This window comes from Podarcis muralis, chromosome 4, assembly GCF_964188315.1.
Source record: "Podarcis muralis chromosome 4, rPodMur119.hap1.1, whole genome shotgun sequence".
Lineage (NCBI taxonomy): Eukaryota > Metazoa > Chordata > Lepidosauria > Squamata > Lacertidae > Podarcis > Podarcis muralis.
In genome coordinates, this window is record NC_135658.1 from 74,307,575 (window position 1) to 74,328,567 (window position 20,993).

General features: G+C 45.4%; 1 protein-coding gene across 1 annotated transcript in view; it reads left to right on the top strand.

Moving 5' to 3' along the window:
* Positions 1-8,063: 8,063 nt before the first annotated feature.
* ATP10A (ATPase phospholipid transporting 10A (putative)) overlaps positions 8,064-20,993 on the top strand; it is a 32,266-nt gene continuing 19,336 nt past the window's right edge. The window contains exons 1-7 of the mRNA XM_077927569.1: positions 8,064-8,852; positions 12,510-12,704; positions 14,953-15,514; positions 17,552-17,655; positions 17,889-18,015; positions 18,905-19,089; positions 20,141-20,465. Of these exons, the coding sequence (XP_077783695.1) occupies positions 8,649-8,852; positions 12,510-12,704; positions 14,953-15,514; positions 17,552-17,655; positions 17,889-18,015; positions 18,905-19,089; positions 20,141-20,465 (1,702 nt within the window). The 5' untranslated portion in view covers positions 8,064-8,648. The remainder of the gene's footprint in view (positions 8,853-12,509; positions 12,705-14,952; positions 15,515-17,551; positions 17,656-17,888; positions 18,016-18,904; positions 19,090-20,140; positions 20,466-20,993) is intronic.

Genomic DNA, 20,993 nt, shown 5'->3' on the forward strand with positions numbered 1-20,993 from the left:
CTGCATCCAAGTAATGAGTAGAGAAATGCATATTCTGAGCTAAAGGCATGTACACATCATCATCATCATCATCATCATCATTATTATTATTATTATTATATTGCCCTTCATCTGTAGATCTCAGGGCAGTTCAATATAATAAAAAGCTTAAAATACATGATAAAAACATCAAACACAAACCAATAACCCTCTCTTCCCCACCCCCATGCCACAAACACATTAAAATGGGAAGTAAGATGTTAAAGAAGAACATTTTTACCTGGGGCCTAAAGGTATATAATGAAGGCGCCAGCCAAAAACACCCCTGGTGAGAGCATTCCACAAATGGGGAGCCACTGCAGAAAAGGCCCGTTTTCATGTTGCCACCCTCCAGAACTCTTATGAAAAGGGGCCTCAGGTGGTGATCTCAGGGTCCAGGTAGGTTCATATGGAGAGAGGCACATATTGGTAAAAGGTAAAGGTACCCCTGCCCGTACGGGCCAGTCTTGACAGACTCTGGGGTTGTGCGCCCATCTCACTCAAGAGGCCGGGGGCCAGCGCTGTCCGGAGACACTTCCGGGTCACGTGGCCAGCGTGACAAGCTGCATCTGGCAAGCCAGAGCAGCACACGGAAACGCCGTTTACCTTCCCGCTAGTAAGCGGTCCCTATTTATCTACTTGCACCCGGGAGTGCTTTCAAACTGCTAGGTTGGCAGGCGCTGGGACCGAGCGACAGGAGCGCACCCCGCCGCGGGGATTCGAACCGCCGACCTTTCGATCGGCAAGCCCTAGGCGCTGAGGCTTTTACCCACAGCGCCACCCGCGTCCCCCTTACATATTGGTAGCAATAACATAAAAAAATTCATTGCTTTGGAGAAATGTGCATATTAGGCAAAACTGCATTTTAAAATGTACATATTAAAGGGAACTTCGCACTGAAATGCTGATTAATTGCCATGAGAAATGTAAGAATAATTGAGAAGAATGGGGCGGGGTTTAAAATCGACAGATTTACCCATCTCTATTTAAAAGCCAGATTCTTGATTTGAGGTGTGTAAGCCAGAGCTGAACCAGTAGTTCTTAAATGATTGATTTTTCTGAGAAAGTTTCTGAGATTCTTCTTTACTCCCTTTCTCTCTCAAACAAGAAGACCACTTTGTAGCACTTTCTTCACAGCAGTAGGCCTCAGCATCTGCCTTGCATGGCCCTGGTGCTTATGCCAGGTCAGGTGGCAATAAAGCCCCAATTCACTGAAGGGAGTTCATGGAAGGAAAGTTTCTGGTCCTCACCTCGGCTCCTCGCAAAGCATCTCTGGAGGGTTGGAGGTCCCCCCAAACAATGTGTGATAGAGCACAGAGAACTGCGGTGCGGGGGGGGGGAGAGAGAAAGAGGAACCCTTCCCTCCCATAATCATCCTTAAGTTATCTTAAGGTCCTCATCTGATTTGAGGCAGTTCTTTCAGCAGCCCCTCACATCATGGCTCACCAGACCACGCAAAGGCTTTTGGCATGTGCAGGCGGCTGCAGGGCTTGGGGGTTGGGAGAGACGGGCAACTTCCTTAGGAACATAGCAAGCGGTCTTAAAGCGAGTCAGGCCATTGGTACATCTCCTTCAGTATTGTCTACACTGGCTAGCGATGGTTTCTCCAGGGTTTCAGGCGGGACCTTTCTGCGTGAGAAACAAATGCCGTCTCACTGAGCTGGTTAACCTATCTTAGGCTCTGACCTGCTGAGCTCACCCATCCTGCCCCACCTCGAAACATCCATGAAGAGACACAAACAAACATTGAATGATTGAAATGAGCTTTATTCGCAAGTTGCTGCGTGTGTGTGTTTCTGAACGGCGCATACCTCTCTGCTCTTAATAAAGAGCCTTCTGTTTGGGGCTAATCCAAGAACACCAGAAGTCAAGGAATAAAAATATTGACACTGGCAGTTGTCCCACCGTAGCCTCTTATGGACTGTAAGGTTCATAGAAATTGCTTCTTTTGAGTTGGGCGGGGTACAGAGAGAGAATTTAGTGTTCTGAGTGGTGTTGGTCATAGTGCACATCGAATGGCCTTTCATGGTGTCGAAAGCTCAGCAATACATGTGAGGAGCATCTGCATCTTAAAAACACACCCTTTGCATCTTAAACAGCAGGAAAAGTTGTCATACCAAATGACCTAGCTTTCTTTGGTCTTCTTGTGGAAATTTGGCATCTGTTTCTGACATCTAATCATATCAGTGACCAGCCACAAAGTGTTGCATGTACAACCGGTCACAGTATTTTTGTGGCATGTCTAAACTGAACATGGTTTGGCTGTGGCACAGTTGGACCTTACATTCCTGCTTGCCTCCACAGTGATCACCAGCTCAGTACTTAAGAGGCAAAACTACACTAAAGGGTTTATGTGATGGCTTCAGATATAGATAGATGATAGATAGATAGATAGATAGATAGATAGATAGATAGATAGATAGATAGATGATAGATGATAGATACATAGATGATAGATAGATGGATAGATAGATAGATGATGGATAGATAGATGATAGATAGATAGATAGATGATAGATAGATAGATGATAGATAGATAGATAGATAGATAGATAGATAGATGATAGATAGATAGATAGATAGATAGATAGATAGATAGATAATAGATAGATAGATGATAGATAGATAGATAGATAGATAGATAGATAGATAGATAGATAGATAAGGTAAAGGGAGCCCTGACCATTAGGTCCAGTCGTGACCGACTCTGGGGTTGTGGCGCTCATCTTGCTTTATTGGCTGAGGGAGCTGGCATTTGTCCGCAGACAGCTTCCGGGTCATGTGGGCAGCATGCCTAAGCCACTTCTGGTGAACCAGAGTAGCGCACAGAAACGCTGTTTACCTTCCCGCTTGAGCAGTACCTATTTATCTACTTGCACTTTGACGTGCTTTTGAACTGCTAGGTTGGCAGGAGCAGGGACCGAACAACGGGAGCTCACCCCGTTGCGGGGATTCAAACCGCCAACCTTCTGGTCGACAAGTCCTAGGCTCTGTGGTTTAACCCACAGTGCCACCCGCGTCCCAGATAGATAGATAGATAGATAGATAGATAGATAGATAGATAGATAGATATTGGTGTCTCATCCTTTAGACTTGCAGCACCATTGCAAAAAAAAAAAAAAAGGAGGGCCAGTCATTATCTTAGGGCCAAGCTGTATGTGACGTAGAAGAGCTGTAGTTAGATTTTTCCAACATCACTCTTAACACATTTTTAAAATAGTTGTGTCCAGGGCGGGAGTAATCCTTTGTAACATGTTTCTTTATATTTCATAAACAAAGCAGTAAACTTTGAACTGGCCGAGCTTGCCTAAGACTTGTTTGCAATTGGCATCCATTCATTGCTACTGATGAAATGAAGAAATTGGGGGGGGGGGGATCCTAAACACATTTTGTAGTGCCACTATTTATTCTCCAATGGCACAAATCATTAATGAAACGAGGGCATTTTACACAATTAGTACCCCGTTTCCTTCTTAGGCAGTGCCCAATCCATCCTTCCTTTTTAATTATGAGTGCCTTCCCCCCCCCCCCACAGTTATTCTTTCTAAATTTGCACCCATACATTTTAAAGTTTGCACATTGCTTGTTTTGGTCACAACAGAAACCCAGAGGGACTTGGTAACTCTGCTATCCTAGAAGTCAATTAAATCGCAGTCCCTTTGAATCGCCCGGCCTCTTCTTCTCTTTCCTTATTTTCTTTCTTACTTTCAGCACTGTGCATAAAATCTATTGTATGATATATAGGTGTGTAGGTAAGATTGTGCAAATTCAGCATTAGTTAACAGCAAGCATGCACATTCCAGGAGGGGAAAACAGGAAAGCAAAATTATACTTGGATGCGGATTCAGTCTTAGGAACCAGAAGGCAGCCAAGCCATTTCTAGTACGGGACCAGATGCGGGCAGGATAAACAGTGGGCACTCTTCAGTCCAGAATTCCTAGAGTGGCATGACTGTAGTTGCTCCCATCCTGCTGCAGATATCATCTGCACCTTTCTGGGCTGATGAAGACACACTTCATGATGGAATATATGTCATCAGGATTACAGTACAATCCACACAGTTGTGGATGGAAGATGTAGATATGAATCATGAGTGAGGAGGCGGCAACCTGGTTGGCATCCATCTGTCTTGAGAGACAATGGAGTGTGCAGCTGGGGATGAGTAAGAATAATAATGATGATTTTATTATTTGTATGCCGCCCATCTGACTAGGTTGCCCTAGCCATTCCGGGAGGCTCCCAACAGAATATTAAAAACATGATCAAACACTATAAACTTCCCTAAACAGGACTGCCTTCAGATATCTACTAAAAGTCAGATTGTTTATTTCCTTGACATTTGATGGAAGAGCGTTCTACAGGGCGGGTGCTGCTACTGAGAAGGCCCTCTGCCTGGTTCCCTGTAACCTCACTTCTCACAATGAGGGAACCACCAGAAGGCCCTCGGAGCTGGACCTCAGTGTCTGGACTGAACAATGGGGGTAGAGACGTTCCTTCAGGTATACTGGGCCAAGGCCAATTAGAGCTTTAAAGGTCAGCACTAACACTTTGGATTGTGCTCAGAAATGTACTGGGAGCCAATGTAGGTCTTTCAGAACCGGTGTTATATGGTCTCGGCAGCCACTCCCAGTCACCAGTCTAGCTGCCGCATTCTGGATTACTTGTAGTTTCCTGATCACCTTCAAAGGTAACCCCACGTAGAGCTCTTTGCAGTAGTCCAAGCGGGAGATAACCAGAGCATGTACCACTCTAGCAAGACAGTCTGCGGGCAGGTGGGTCTCAGCCTGCTTACCAGGTGGAACTTGTAGACAGCTGGCCAGGACACAGTATTGACTGTGCCTCCATGGACAGCTGTGAGTCCAAAATGACTCCCAGGCTGCACACCTGGTCCTTCAGGGGCACAGTTACCTCATTCAAGACTGGGGAGTCCCTCACTGAATTTCAAACCACTGCATTAGCAGCAGCAAAGTGACCTCCCCTGGACTCAAGCCTGGGCAGGGTGTATTAAGTTCCTGGGCTGCCCCTTTTGGCCTTGCTGATGTCATCCAAAGGAAAGCAGAGCAATATGTTCAGCACCAGCTTGGCAACAGGTGTTGCCAGAAGGAGGTGTACAAGGTGCCAGCCAACCATCTTAGGGACTCTACTTGAGATTTGTGTAGGTGTACTCTCTAGGTTTTTCTTCTCCCAAAGATATCCCACAAGGCAGCAGAGGTTTAGGACCAGAGTTTTCATCTTCTAGGCTACCTTCCCAAGTTGATGAGCCCCATCTGCTACCCACTTCCCTCTACAGCACATGCAGAAACATCCTTCTTGACTGCTGGGCGCACTTTTGGTCTCATCCGCTCAATCCTCCGGAGTCCCATCGGCAACCATACTTCACTAAACATAGAAATAGAGCCTTGCTCAGGTAAAAAGATAACTTGGCAAGGCCAGAACAGAGCTCAAAGGCCAGTAACAAGAACAGAGCACCTGCTACAATTGCACACCTCCCAGTTCAGACGTCTCTGATGCTTCATCGATGAATTTGGGAAAATTGAGATTCTTTGAGAAGGGCTTGAGGAAAGGTCGTCTTGGCTTACAAGTGCACCACAGCCACAAAGGAATGAGCCAGGATCCACAAACCATGCACTGGATCCATCCCTATGGCATATTCCCTGGCAACTCCATTAATGTCCTTAATGATGGTAGCTGTGCTGTTGAGGATTCATTCGCCGGCAGCACAGCTAGTCTGCCCGTTGAGGCTTAGCATCCATCTTGTTCCTAGAAGTACTATGCCATTGTTCCATTTAGTACAAACAATGCGAATTCGCTGCCATCGTCTCCCTGATATTTGATTTCCAATATAAAGCCTTTGCTGCAGATCCAGATTAATGTAGATCCATAAATGTTATCTGGAATGCATTGCAGTTAAGCCATCGCCTATAAAGAAATGACATTTCAAATGTCTCACTAAGGAAGTTCTTTTAATCCGTTTGACCACTTGGCATTGTAGTCCGCAAATAGATAACTGCCAGGCTTAAAGCTATTTTAGTCCTTAACGAGTTTTTTTGAAGAGCCTTTGTGGAGTGAGGTTTTTGAAAATCATTATTCACAGCTATTTGCAGTGTTGCATTTATTACACTCTGACCTCCCATTTCCTCTTTTGCCACGGATTTTAAATTAATATCCTGTGAACAAAATTCTCGGCAAAGTTCCCAATCTTCCCTGATGAGTTGTCTTTGTTTGTTTGCTTTTAATCATCTTGGTGGCCTCTTTCTGGTTTATTTTATTATTCTTATTTTTGGTCTTTTGCCGGCAGAGCTGCAGATAATGTAGGTGGCTTTAGGGAAAGCTGTACTGCAAAGGGAGTTTCCTAATGGGCTCCGGTGGATTTTATGAGCTATTTCAGAATGTAATAGCCTTGTCACATTGAGCCAGAAAATGAGGGAAGCCATGTACTGCATTAAATAACTAATTATTTTGTCTATATCAGTCATTAAAAGTTGATGTTCAATTAAGACTCATCTGTGTTGCGTTGTAATACCCAAATGGTTCATTCTCCAGCAAGTGCCATATAATACGAAACGTGGGTGTCAGAGTGCATAGTAGGGTGTGTTTGCATGGGACTTTTGAGGGAAGCTTGTCAGAGAGTCCTGGTTCCTTCCTGCACTGTTGAGGATGGAATGAAGGCAAGAATGAGCAGCCTCTTTGTTCCTCAGACAGACAAGAAATCTTTTGAGGAAGCAGGGATGATCATCTAAACTGGTACAGAAGGGATGGAGAACCTGTGGCCCTCCAGATGTTTCTCACTAGCCGTGATGATTGGCCATGCTGGCTGTGGCTGATGGGAGTTGGAATCCAGCAACATCTGGAGGACCACATCCTGTATTACAGCTATTGGTGCATGCAGACTTCCTTAGCTGATGCAGGTAACCTTCCCTCCACTTCCATCTCTGACCAGAGATAAGCTGAAGCCTGATCTCCACCGGTCATGTGTCATCAGCTGTGAGGTTAGATACTGGTGGGCTCATTTTCCCACAAGCCAGTTATATCCTGAACTGAAGCTATCATAGTCAGTCTCTCTCTCTCATAATATTTTATTCTTTTCCCCATATAGAATGTTACATTCATTACTCAACAACTGTATTCCTATTCAACAAAACTAATGACTTCCCACTCGCCCAACACCAATGTTGATAACCCAGATTACGTACAATTGCGCCTCTCAGGTTCCGTCTCCTCGATAACATGTTTCTTAATGTATTCTGCTGTTTTCTTGCACTTCAAGCCCCGCTGTGGTCTTCGCATGCAGGAAGTGACTTTTTATATAGGCTAGCTATGGTTTCCATTTTTCTTTGAGAGATTCTAAATTTGTATCGTTCATCAGTGCCGTCCGTTTTGCCACCTCTGCATATTCCAAGATTTTCGTCAGTCCTTCTTCCTTTGAAGGTGTTCTTCTTCCCTCCTTCCATTTCTGAGCTTAGAGAATCCTTGCCGCTGCAGTTGCATACATAAAAACCGTCGAGGCTTCCTTTGGGATTTTGCTGTATCGTATCCCCAGCAGGAAGGATTCTGGCCTCTTGGGGAAAGCTTTCATTGTCTCTTAAGTGTTTTCATGGCAGCTTAGCGGCAACATCTAGATCAGCATGGGCTGGGTTATCTGGAAGTACATGAATGTAGAGTGCTTCTGCACCATATACAAGAAACTGATTTCACTGAGTATTTTTATCAACTCAGCGACAGGCCATTGGTCCCTGTTGCCCAAGATACTGGCTGGCAGCTGTTTTCTATGTTTTCAGCTGGAACATAAGAAGTTGCCTTATGCCACTTCATACAGTTTGTCCCTCTAGCGTCATATTGTCTACTCCAACTGGCAGCATATCTCCAGGGTGCTAGGAAAGAGGCTCTGTCCCTGGCCTACCTGGAATTAAACCAGGGGTCTTCTGCTTCCAATGCAAATGCGCTCCTAATGAGCTGCAGCCCTTCTCAGGTGAAGTTAGCAATTAAACAAAGGACCTTAAACATGTAAGACGTACACTCTGCAGCCGAGCTATACACTTATCCACATTGTATGTTTCTTTTGGGGGTGTCTTCTTCCATTTTAGTCTGGTTCTAGAGACCCAAATCTGGAGCAGAAGTAGGACTTGTATATAGTCTGTCAGTGGCATCCTTGTAATTAAAATGCTATGATCAATTAATTTGACCTGCATGCTTTGCAGCCAGTACTTGTGGAGTAAGAAATCTACAGCTACGGCCGGGCATCCCACTCGGAACAATTTCCAGGCCTGTCTCATCCAGTGCCTGTTCTGCTTCCCATACCTGCAAATGAGAGGGGATTGTGCCCATCTCCCTAATTCCCCAAAGAGTTAAACAACTGAATGCAACATACTGAGGACTTAGCATCCTCAGGACAGAAGACATTTCAATAGTGGGGCTTCCAGGCTTCTAAGTCAATCTTTCGTCTCCAAATCACATCCTCTGAGAAACCAGGCTGTGTGTTAGTTTTCCTTTGGGGTTAGTCACTGGTTGTGTTGGCAGTGTTACCCAACACATTTTTTATCTGTTCTGTACTCCTATTTCATTTTTGCATTTCTTCCACAAGCCAATTTTGTTGTTGTTGTTATTTCTTGTCAATAGCAAAACGTATTGCCATGTACCAGGAAGCTGATTCCGAGGATGAAGAAGCTGCCCCTAAACCGGCGCCGTTGTCCCAGCGGGACAGTATTAGCAGTCACCAGAGCATTAAGGTTGTCCACAGGAACCAGAGTACAAAATCTCATAGGCGCACGGGGAGCAGAGTGGAAGCCAAAAGGGCGAGCATCCTCTCAAAGCACACGGCTTTCAGTAGCCCCATGGTAAGTATTCCCTTTACGCTGGCGTCTTCCCGCTGAACCATTGTTTTAATCCTCCCATATCTAGGCCCCATATCTGCACTATACATTTAAAGCAGTATCATAGCACTTTAGACAGCCATGGCTTACCTCAAAGAAGCCTGGGAAGTCTAAAGGTTGCCAAGAGACCTCTATTCCCTTCCCTGAGCTGCAGTTCCCAGAGTTCCTGTTTAACTACTCTGGGAATCGTAGCTCTGTGAGGGACGCGGGTGACGCTGTGGGTTAAACCACAGAGCCTAGGACTTGCCGATCAGAAGGTTGGCGGTTCGAATCCCCGCGACGGGATGAGCTCCCGTTACTCAGTCCCTGCTCCTGCCAACCTAGCAGTTTGAAAGCACATCAGAGTGCAAGTAGGCCTCCGTGAGGCAGTGTGAGGAGGCATCTCTCTTTGGGGTAGGGGGCGGCAGCTCAGGGACCAGGGATGGCAGCTGTGGCTGCCCAGAGGACTCCCAAGGAGAGAGGAGAGGAGGCTAAGGGAACGCTCCAAGAGGGAGGCTGTTCGAAAAAGGCTGAGTGACATAACTGGGCTCCTGAGCCCCACAGGGGTGCTGCAGAAGGAATGTAGATGGTCAAGGGAGCTGTGGCCTCAAAAAGGTTGAAAACCTCTGCCCTAAACAGACTACATTTCCCAGGATTCTTTGGGAGAATACATGACCAATCTAAAGTACTGTGATACTGCTTTAAATTGGGATGTGGGTGGAGCTGTGGGTTAAACCTCAGAGCCTAGGACTTGCCGATCAGAAGGTCGGAGGTTCGAATCCCTGCGACAGGGGGAGCTCCCGTTGCTTGGTCCCTGCTCCTGCCAACCTAGCATTTCAAAAGCATGTCAAAGTGCAAGTAGATAAATAGGTACCGCTCCGGCGGGAAGGTAAAGGGCTTTTCTGTGCGCTGCTCTGGTTCACCAGAAGCGGCTTAGTCATGCTGGCCACATGACCCAGAAGCTGTATGCATCTCCCTTGGCCAATAAAGCGAGATGAGCGCTGCAAGCCCAGAGTCAGTCACAACTGGACCTAATGGTCAGGGGTTCCTTTACCTTTACCTTTACAGTGGTACCTCGGGTTAAGTACTTAATTCATTCCGGACGTCTGTTCTTAACCTGAAACTGTTCTTAACCTGAAGCACCAGTTTAGCTAATGGGGCCTCCTCCTGCTACCACGCCGCCGGAGCACAATTTCTGTTTTCATCCTGAAGCAAAGTTCTTAACCCGAGGTACTATTTCTGGGTTAGCGGAGTCCGTAACCTGAAGCGTATGTAACCTGAAGCGTATGTAACCTGAGGTACCACGGTACTGCTTTAAATGTATAGTTTTGATGGAACCTTAGTTGTACTTAGAATAGAGTTGTACAACTTGTGGTTTACCCATGCAAATGCAGACCATGAGTCATCTACACTGCATCCCACCACAGGCTCAATACGTTTCTTGGTTTTGTTCCCTTTGGGGAACCGCAAAAGCACCTGACACCTGTGTTCAGCTTTGTGAGTAACAAGCTGCGCAGGCCTCTGCTCATACCTCTGTTGGAATCTTTCATGTTTCGGTTTTCTAACGCATTGTTTCCTGCTATGTTCTGCAGGTTTTATGCATGTTATGCATGTTTTATGCATCTCCACACCCCCAACAATTTTGAGGCCAGTCATTTTTATAATCAAAGAACATTGTGGCTCCTTAAAGACTGTTTATTACGGCATGAGCTCTCGTGGATTCGAAAACCCGCCTTGCCAGATGCCCGAGTCCACGAAAGCTTATGTCGCAATCCAGTCTTTTAAAGTGCCACCAGACTCTACAGCTGTTTTTGCTGCAAGAGACGTCATGCGGCTATCCCTAACTTTTGCAAGAAAATCACATGCCGTTTGTGCGCAGTGACTGATGTATCCTCCTTTTGGTTTTTGGTTTTTGCTGAGGGAGCAGAATTTAAATGCCTTGAATTCCTCAGGAGATTCCAGATAGACACGGGGAGGAGGGAGAAAAGTTGGAACAGATGCATCAATTGGTGGTAGGCACATGCAGGGTAATTTTCGGATTGTGCTTTGCAAAAGCATGCGCAAAGTTTTGTCCTGTCATAAGGTGGACGAGTCTGAAGGAGGAAGGCCTGGTTAGAGCATTTGATAAAAGAGAAAATGCCAGCAACAGTGGAGTTTGGCATGGAGAGTGATTCCTGAAAGGGTTATGAGACACTACAGTGGTATCTCGGGTTACATACGCTTCAGGTTACAGACTCCGCTAACCCAGAAATAGTGCTTCAGGTTAAGAACTTTGCTTCAGGATGAGAACAGAAATCGTGCTCCGGCGGCAGCAGGAGGCCCCATTAGCTAAAGTGGTGCTTCTGGTTAAGAACAGTTTCAGCTTAAGAACGGACCTCCGGAACGAATTAAGTACGTAACCCGAGGTACCACTGTAATTTGACAGAGGAGCAGGCCTCTCCTGATTTTTATGATGGTTACTGACTGCATATACACCAATCCTATAAAGTACATGCGCCCCCACACCAAAGGGTCCGGGAACTGTAGTTTACTCCTCACTAGGGCCATTGCTATTGTTACATTACTGGGCCTTGGTAGCCCTTGCTGATATACTGCTGCTTACCCACCGATCTACCAGTAAATCCCAGCTGTCAGGGATCGTGCTGAGAAGGTCTGCACTGAGGAGGAATGGTGGGAGTCTCTCCCTGCTCCGGATCCAGATCCTGAATCTTTCCAGGAGCAGTGGGACAGTATAGATTCGGAACAGTGGTTTGCAGAGGGGCATAGTTCAGAAGACAGAAGTTGGGAAGAACTGGGTGGTGAATAGCTAGAAGAAGAACTGGGAAAGAGAGAGAGTTAACAGACTCAATTTCTCTGGAAAGCCCAAGTTCAAGGAGAGCAGATAAGATGACAGCACAGAAAGCACAGTGATTGTGAGATCAGGTTGCAAGACACATAAGTGACGGGGATGACTAGGGGGGGAGTGGGGGAAACCCTTAATTGGGAGCACCTTCATCCCTAGGAATGGATTCTTTGTTCTCTTTCTGTGTTCATTAAAATCTCTAACTAGTAATAGACTCCTTTCGCTTTGTTCTGTTTATCTCCTGCCAAAGGGGGGGAGGAAGTCGAGTCCCTGAAGCCTGACCCTAGCCTACCTTCTGCTCACCCTTTCTGCAATACAACTGCACTAACACAAGCTTCAGTATTAATGGGTATTACAGTTTGTTTTGGAGAAGCGAAAACATATTGGCGTTTGAATCAATACACATACTGCCAATGGTCTTAGCTGAAAAGTTCTCTAAAGATGATTGGCAGGTGCACAGTCAAACATTGTTGCTTTCGGGTTACTCTTAGGGTTATCTACCCCAATGTAAACAAGGAACGGTCATTACTTTGCTTCAGAGCGTTTGCAAGCTGGTGGGGGGAGATTATCCCACCCCTCTTGCATACTGGAAAACGGTATTTGTAAAGCACAGGGCTTGGATTGCGATATTCCGTGGGGCGAGGGAAAGTAGGTTGTCTCCAGAGACACAGATGGGATTATCAGAGATATGCTTGACAGAGCACATCTGCGGAACAAGCTCAGCCTGGAGACTTGAGAAAGGGTGCCCTCGAAATGCGCCAACCTGCAAGGGATTCACTTGGCCTGTCTTTCGATTCCAGGAAAAAGATATCACGCCGGATCCTCATTTGCTGCAGAAAGTCGACGAATGTGCGAGCTACCTGGAGATCACGAGGAGCCACGACCGACCGTTATCGCAGCTGTCCCCCGAACTCTCTGACATCTTTGACTTTTTCATAGCACTGACCATTTGCAATACGGTGGTCGTCACCTCTCCGAACCAGCCGCGGCAGAAGGTAGGTTAGGGGACGTTAGGTGCTGGCATGGTTGCTCGAGAGCAAACAGGCAAGACTCCCACCGGTCTTTTCCAGGCTTTCTTATCTGTACAAGACATTGACAGTGCAGAGCGTCTCAAGTCCATGTCTGCTCAATCGCTAGCAGATCTGGGAGTGGGCGGTCCTTAAACCTTCCCCGGCATAACAGTCTTTTGACCCCCATCCTTCTCCTCCCCTCTCTGCGCGTGAACCGACTGCACAGGGAGGGCGCTGGCAAAGGGGGATTTTCCTCCCCTCCGCCTTCCTCAGGCTCAGTGTTGTGGCTCTCTCTAGCATCTTCCGATCCCTGCCTTCCTTCCCCACTGGAGGCGGGGCTTCCCTCCTCGCCGGAGGAAGAGCTGCTTCGCACAATCTTCGGAGGCTCCCTGTAACACAATTGCCCTTCCACCTCTTGCCTCTGAGCTGATGGCAGTTCCCTGACAGGGGAGAAACCGTGCAAAGAAGCTTAAGCCTGCTTTAGGATAGATTTTTGAAAGCTGTGACGTGAAAACCTAAGAAGAGGCTGCTGGATCAGTTGTGATGGCCCATCTAGTTCTAGTCCCTCATCCTGTGCTCACAGTGGCCAACCAGATGCTTTTGGGCAGCTGCGACTCTGCTTCTGCAGACTTTGGTGTGTCTGCGTGTTCCCTCTGAAGGAACCCCTACAGAGATAATGGCTCTGACTCCTGAAAAAGTATAGTTTGATCCTGAGCATGTCCTCCCAGGCATATTTACTGCCGTTTCCATGGACTTTGTCAAGGGCAGCGTTGATCTCATTAAATTTAATTGCAAAGAACCCTATACTGGAGCTGTATGGGGGGGAACCAATGTCTGATTATTCTTCTTTTCAGGCAATACAAGGATGATTTTAAACCACTTGGAGGTTTTGTTTCTAACAATTTAGCAGCATATAAATTTTGTTAAATAAACAAAGAATACTACATTGGGAGAAAGGCGATGTATTTGTGTACATCTCATTTAAGGATTCGCGTGGCTGACAACAGTTATTCATGCCTAGGGCTTGTGCCTGCTCCTGATGGCTTCACCGTCAAAGTCACATAGGGCAAGAAAGGATGAAAAGGGACAGATGCTTGGGCAACTATTGAGGGGTTTTTAATATAATCACAGTAGTGTTGTTGGGCTCCAACTCCCATCAGCACCAGCCATCATGGCCAATGGTGACGGTTTATGCCGATGGTTACAGCATGGTGCTGATAATGCCAATGTTGCAGGTTCGATCCCCGTATGAGACAGCTGCATATTCCCGCATTGCAGGGGGTTGGACTAGATGATCCTCAGGTTCCCTTCCAACTCTACAGTTCTAACATCTGGAGGGCCTGCTGTGGAATAACCTTGTGCGCTGTTTTTATTTTTTGCTTTTGGAAGCCTTTTATTAGCTCCAGAAATGTGTGCAAAACATCCACTGTGCTCTGCTTCTATTAATTTGCACTGTCAGATTTACATAGGCTGATTTCTCACGCGAGTATCCCTTCTTGGTGGTTGGTCCTTGTTTCTTTTTCTTTTTATAAATTTATTTATTTGGTTTTTCAACTTAAAATTTTACAGAAATATATCCAAAATAAATCATAAAAACAAGATTCCAAGGAATCTCCTGGGCTTCCATCCTCCCCTTTAGTGGGTCCTATTATTAATCAATTCCGCATCTTTTATAAAAATCCAAACCCTTTACCTCTTCCTTTATATCCTGAATCAACCTTAAACTACAAGTGATATTCCAATCCTACTAACGATTTTAACTGTTTACAATGGTCTTTAAGATAAGTTATAAATTTTCCTCATTCCTTATTGAAATTTATTTGTGACTCTTCCAGTCATTTTAGCCATTTCAGCATAGTCCATTAACTTCATCAGCCATTCTTCTATGGTAGGAACTTTATCTTCTTTCCATTTCTGGGTGAGTAACATCTGCGCAGCTGTGGTTGCATACATAAATAGTCTTTTATGCTCCTTTGGGATTTCGGCACCTAGAATTCCTAAAAGGAAGGCTTCAGGCTTTTTAACAAAGGTTATCTAAAACATTTTTTTTCAATTCATTATATATCATTTCCCAAAATCCTTTTACTACCTGCCAATTCCACCACATATGATAAAAGGTGCCTTCTTTTCCTTTACATTTCCAGCATACATTTGAGCATGTTTTAGACATTTTTGCTAATTTACTAGGAGTTAAATACCATCTGTACATCATTTTTGGTCCTTGTTTCTTAAGGTTCGGATCAGATTTGAGCTGAAGTCTCCTGTCAAGACCATCGAGGACTTCATTCGGAGACTCACGCCCAGCCGCCTGACGTCCGGCTCCAACAACAGCAGCTCGTCCAGCCTGGCCACCAGCAAATCGACACAGCGAGCTGGTTCCAGCATGATCTCGTCCGCATCCACGGAAAGCACTTTACTCAACGAAGAAGAAAAGCTAGCTAACTCTGCCCAGGTGAATAACAATAGCTACAGTTCCCAGCAGCCCAAATGGACACTGGGCAATGGGCCGAGAGAGGGTGAACTACGCTATGAGGCAGAGAGCCCAGACGAAGCCGCCCTTGTCTATGCAGCAAGAGCCTACGACTGCGCTTTGGTTGGTAGGCTTCCTGACCAGGTCTCTGTAGAGCTGCCTCACCTGGGGAGACTGACCTTTGAACTCTTGCACATTCTGGGCTTCGACTCCATCCGGAAACGGATGTCTGTGGTGGTCAGGCATCCTCTCACCGATGAGATCAATGTTTACACTAAAGGAGCGGATTCGGCTATCATGGATCTCCTTCTGCCCTGCTCTTCAGGTACAAACTTCCTCTCTCAAGTTATGGAAAAAGGCATAACAGCTTAGGGCTGTGTGGTGTAGTGGTTAAGAGCGGTAGTCTCGTAATCTGGGGAACCGGGTTCGCGTCTCCGCTCCTCCACATGAAGCTGCTGGGTGACCTTGGGCCAGTCACACTTCTCTGAAGTCTCTCAGCCCCACTCACCTCACAGAGTGTTTGTTGTGGGGGAGGAAGGGAAAGGAGAATGTTAGCCGCTTTGAGATTCCTTAAAGGGAGTGAAAGGCGGGATATCAAATCCAAACTCTTCTTCTTCTGCCACAACACAGATAGATTTGTGCGCTGCTGTAATATTTTTTTTGAGGAACTATGTTCGTACCATCTTCTGTCTTTATGATCTCTTTAGAAGCAGCAACCTGACAGTGAGGTATCGGCCCTTTGGCTGAACAAATCTAAAAATGGATGAGCTTTCACTCGCTCTAGTATTCAATGTATTGTGCTGGGTTATTTTTTTCCCATAATTTTTATATTTGGAGCAGTTTTTCCTGTCCATTTGCAGAGATTTGTGTTCTGCACTTAAGCAGGGGGGATCTGAAATCAATAAAAAGTGGCGATGTTCTGTAGTCAATGCTTTGATGTCGCCAATAAAATATGAGGCTGAAATGAACTCTGTACTTCGGATTTGCTAGTCAAATTGGATTGTTTTCTTTGACACATTTGCAACTTGTGGATCCGTGAACTTCAGTCCTTTAGTCTGACAGCAAATGTTGGTTTCAGCACAAATTTCTTACCATAATTAACTTAATCTTACTGGAAAACACTAGAGCAAATTGCCGTGAAATCGTTTTTGTTCTGCATTATTTGTTTAATAAAATAAACAAACATGCAAGCTTGGACTTTTTGTCCTTCACATACGTCAGTTAGACTAGGACCACAGAATTAAGAACTGTTTGTCATTCTAGCACCAAAAGTAACCTTCCCTATTCGGATATGCTACTTAGATCTTGCAGCCTAAAAAAACTTGCTTCGGAATGTCTGTTTCTTGCTAGCTGAAAGAGAGCTCTAGTTCAAGAAATATGTGGTGACAAATGCAATCACGTCTTATTATTACAATGTAAAATATGAACAATTTATAATGCTCATTTATTCAGTAACAACACGGAACTGAATATTGCAATTGGCTTAGGTTAGAGAATCCTGGGAAATGGAGGATTATTTGCCACAGAAACAAGTTTTTAGCCCTCCTTTTTCTATCTATCTATATATAGAGAGAGATGCTTTCTACTCCATTTTGTGAAGACCTCTGATGGCTCACCAGAGATAATTTAAGTAATACATCTAAAAATAACAAAATGCCACCCAGCATAAGTATTAACAAATTCAGCAAAGCAACCAGGCTAAAGTTGATGCTGTGCGATGAAGGCTCAAAACTCCAAATCCATATCAGTGCATTTCTTTCTGTCCCTCCCCTTGTTATTGTCTCTTCTACCTACTTTTCCTTAACAAAAAAACAAACCAACCACAAAGCTTAGAAGCAAAGTTAATAAAACTCCAGTATTGTCCAGAAAATCAAAACATTCCATAGGTACATGGTCTTGGTGGCATCTGAGGCCCATTGTCTATGTACCACCCTAGTTCCATCTCTTTGATTCCCCCCATAGTGAGCTACATTAGTGCAGCCCAGCACAAATCATTTTGTGGAAATAGGATTGCAACCAATAAAGTAGGACAGACATGTCCTTCTCATGGAATAAATGATACACCTGTAGCTATATCAATGCAAGCAACTGAACAGAAAGTAAACATTAAAAAACAATAATGCAAGACTCTTTGGCACATTTTTAAATGAGAGAAAAACTATGTGGCATACACAAAATAATTGTCTTTGAGCAGGAAGATTTGGGGTTTCCTGGGGGATACTAGTGTTGCTATTATATATATGGCTTTTATTTCCAGCCACAAGGGAGAGAAAAGGATTGTTCATTTTTAGACTTCAAAATTACTGGTATTTAATCATTTTTAAGTGTTTTGCTTTTTTGAAAAAAAAAAAAACATTTCCAGATGACCCTAGAGACAGACATCAGAAGAAAATCCGAAGCAAAACTCAGAATTTTCTTAATCTTTATGCTGCTGATGGGCTGAGAACTTTGTGCATTGCAAAGAAAGTAAGTGCCTGAAACGTTCTAAATTCATTTTGGGGGTGGGGTGTATCTCACATATACGGGGAGGGGGTTGTAAATTTTGTTTTATATAACACAGCATGAGGTATTTTCAGCCCTACTGAAACCGTGGGGTTTTTCATTCGGTGTCTCTGTGCTGGTCTGTGGCCTTTTATATTCTTTTGATGTGAATGTTCTTCCTCCTTGCCTCCCTCCCTCCCTCTTTCCTTCCTCAACAGGTCCTGAGCAAGGAAGACTATTCCTGCTGGTTGAAAAGTCACATTGAAGCAGAATCTTCCATCGACAACCGGGAAGAGCTGCTGTTTCAGTCGGCTGTTCGGATAGAGACTGATTTGCATCTTCTAGGTAACAGCAAGCAGGAAGGAAAGGCGTGTGCCTAACAATTGAGAGGGTGAACTTGAGGAGCATTCTCTCAGTTGTTGCCATTAATCTCTGGAATTACTTGCAGTCAGGTGGTATATCAGCTGACATGGATGCAGCATATTCTGGAACACCTGATTGCGCTTTCGATTTTCCTAGTCCGCCTTGTCCCACATAATAAAGGGGAAATGCAAGTGGAGCCCTCACAGTTACGAAAAAGCTTTTGATCCAGTCAGTGCCTCTGTTAACTCCGTTGACAACCACCTTTCACCTTGTTCCGTAGGATCCATCAACATGCTTTTTAGGGGTCTATGAGAGCTTAAGGGGAGAGAGGAACTGCAAAAATCCCCTCTTTCTTTTTCTTTTAATTATATTTTGTTAAGTTTCAACATTTTTGACATATACAATCAAAACACAATTTTGTCTTTTATTTTTGTCGACTTGCCACCCCATTTTCGATGGAGTTGTTGTTTCTCCCCTTCTGCCCTGTCTTCTATCTATTAAATCATAACCACAATATTATATAATTACTTCTGTTGCTCATAGCTCAAATCCTACCTCGCAAGTTTATCATACTATATTTCTTCACATGGTCCAAAAAAGGCATCCATTCTTCCATAAAACACTCATCATTAGATTCTCTTAATTTTTCCAGTTCTGCATAGTCCATTATCTTACTTATCTAGTCTTCTTTGGCGAGGACTCATCCCTTCCTCTTTCCTTACCGGAAGAATCCACTGTAGCGGCAGTCCCTACGGTGGTGTAGGGGTGGCACTGTCACTCTCCCAGCTCCCAAACACACAAGGTTAAGTGTGTGTGGTTATCTATTTAAAGTCCTGGTTTTATTTTTGCTTCCGTTTGCTTTGTGTCGTAGGTGCGACTGGCATTGAGGACCGTTTACAGGACGGAGTTCCAGAAACCATTGCAAACCTGCGTAAGGCCGGGCTGCAGATCTGGGTTCTAACTGGAGACAAACAGGAAACAGCCGTTAATATTGCTTATGCCTGCAAGCTGTTGGACCACGACGAAGAAATCATCACCTTGAATGCCGATTCGCCGGTATGGTGACACTGCCGTGCAGTGCTGGGCCTTGTAAATCTAGCGGGCTCTCAGCCTTTCATAGCATGTCTGGCCAGGCTGGAGGCTTACTCAACATGTATACCTAGACATTCCTGCGTAATATGTGAGCTACCAAGCCAAGCACAGCCTTCCAGCCATGCGTGGATGCCACCCCGCCCTGGGAAGGCTTGATAAACCTCATTTTTTGCTGCAGTGATTGTCCTCCATCTGGTAAAGGTAAAGCTACCCCTGACCATTAGGTCCAGTCGTGACCAACTCTCGGCTCATCTCGCTTTATTGGCCGAGGGAGCCGGCGTACAGCTTCCGGGTCATGTGGCCAACATGACTAAGCCGCTTCTGGTGAGCCAGAGCAGCGCACGGACACGCCGTTTACCTTCCCGCCGGAGCGTTAGCTATTTATCTACTTGCACTTTGACCTGCTTTCGAACTGCTAGGTTGGCAGGAGCAGGGACCGAGCAACGGGAGCTCAGCCCGTCACGGGGATTCGAACCACCGACCTTCTGATCAGCAAGTCCTAGGCTCTGTGGTTTAACCCACAGCGCCACCCGCGTCCCCCCTCCATCTGTTAGGCCACATTAAATGTTGTGTTCAGCTTGCAAGCTGTGCAAGCCTGGCCTGGAGGTAAAATGTCCCAAAGGGAGGTGCTTGATTATGAATCACAGAATTATAGAGTTGAAAGGGACCCTGACGGTCATCTAGTCTAACCCGCCCTGCATTGCAGGAATCTCAGCTAAAGCACCCAGGACAGATGGCCATCCAACCTCTGCTTAAAAACCTCCCAGCGAAGATGACCATTGCATATGGAAGCTCTTCTGCAAAGTTCCAATGCTGTTTTCTTTTTTAATCTTCCATTCTCCCCCCCACCCCCCTTCTGAGTGGCTGTCCTTATTTTGTTGGTTTTCATTTATAAGCTGCTTATAAATTTCTCAAGTAAAGCAAATTGAGATCATGGAGCAGAACCCAGAGCTTGCCTCTTTTTTCTTCTCGCTGTAAATCCACACACTCAACTTATTGTTATCTTTTATTCTAGGAAATGTGTGCCACATTGCTGGAGCAACACTTGAAGCGCATCGAGTCTAAATGTTCAAACAAAGCGGCTGAAAAACCTACCGGGAACTCACAAGTGAGCTTCACCCCTCTCTACGTGCCGCCATCACCCTTGGTGCATCCCAGCTTGGGCTTGGTGGTTGACGGAAGGACCTTGGCTTATGCCCTCGAGAAAGGACTGCAGGACAGATTCCTTTTGCTAGCCAGGAGGTGCCGCTCTGTGTTGTGCTGCCGCTCGACCCCAATTCAGAAGGGGATGGTTGTGAAACTGGTCAGAGACAAACTCAAAACAATGACTTTGGCAATAGGCAAGTACCTTGGCTTTCGGTCTGATGAGCAGACAAACGCAAAGGAGGCACATTTTCTTTCAGCCAGAGCTATCGCTTTTTCATTTAAAGTGGAAGTGGGGAACATTTTCGAGCGCGAAATGTTTCCTTCCCTTCCTTGCATTTCTTGTGGGCAAACTTCCAGCAGCCACATGGCTTTGGTAGAGCCAGAAGCAAAAACCAGTGGAGAAATGAATGTAATTTTTACAGTAGAAATCACTTCTTTGTTCAGAGCAGTGCATAAGCTGCCGCAAGCTTTTAGGGCACTTGCGAAGGACAACAAGATATGAAGGAGATGGCAGACAGATTAAAACGGAGAATGCAGCTTTTGTGGGGAAATGATATTTGCCAATTTGGGGGTTGGTGGGAGGGTGGGTCATACAAAATTGAAATCGATTGCATTAATTCTAGACCTTCCTGAGCCATTTTGGACTTACTGGTCTCCGGCACCCTCCCCACTTGAGGTGGTAGTACATTTTCCTTTGCGAAGTTCAGAACATGGCAAGAAGC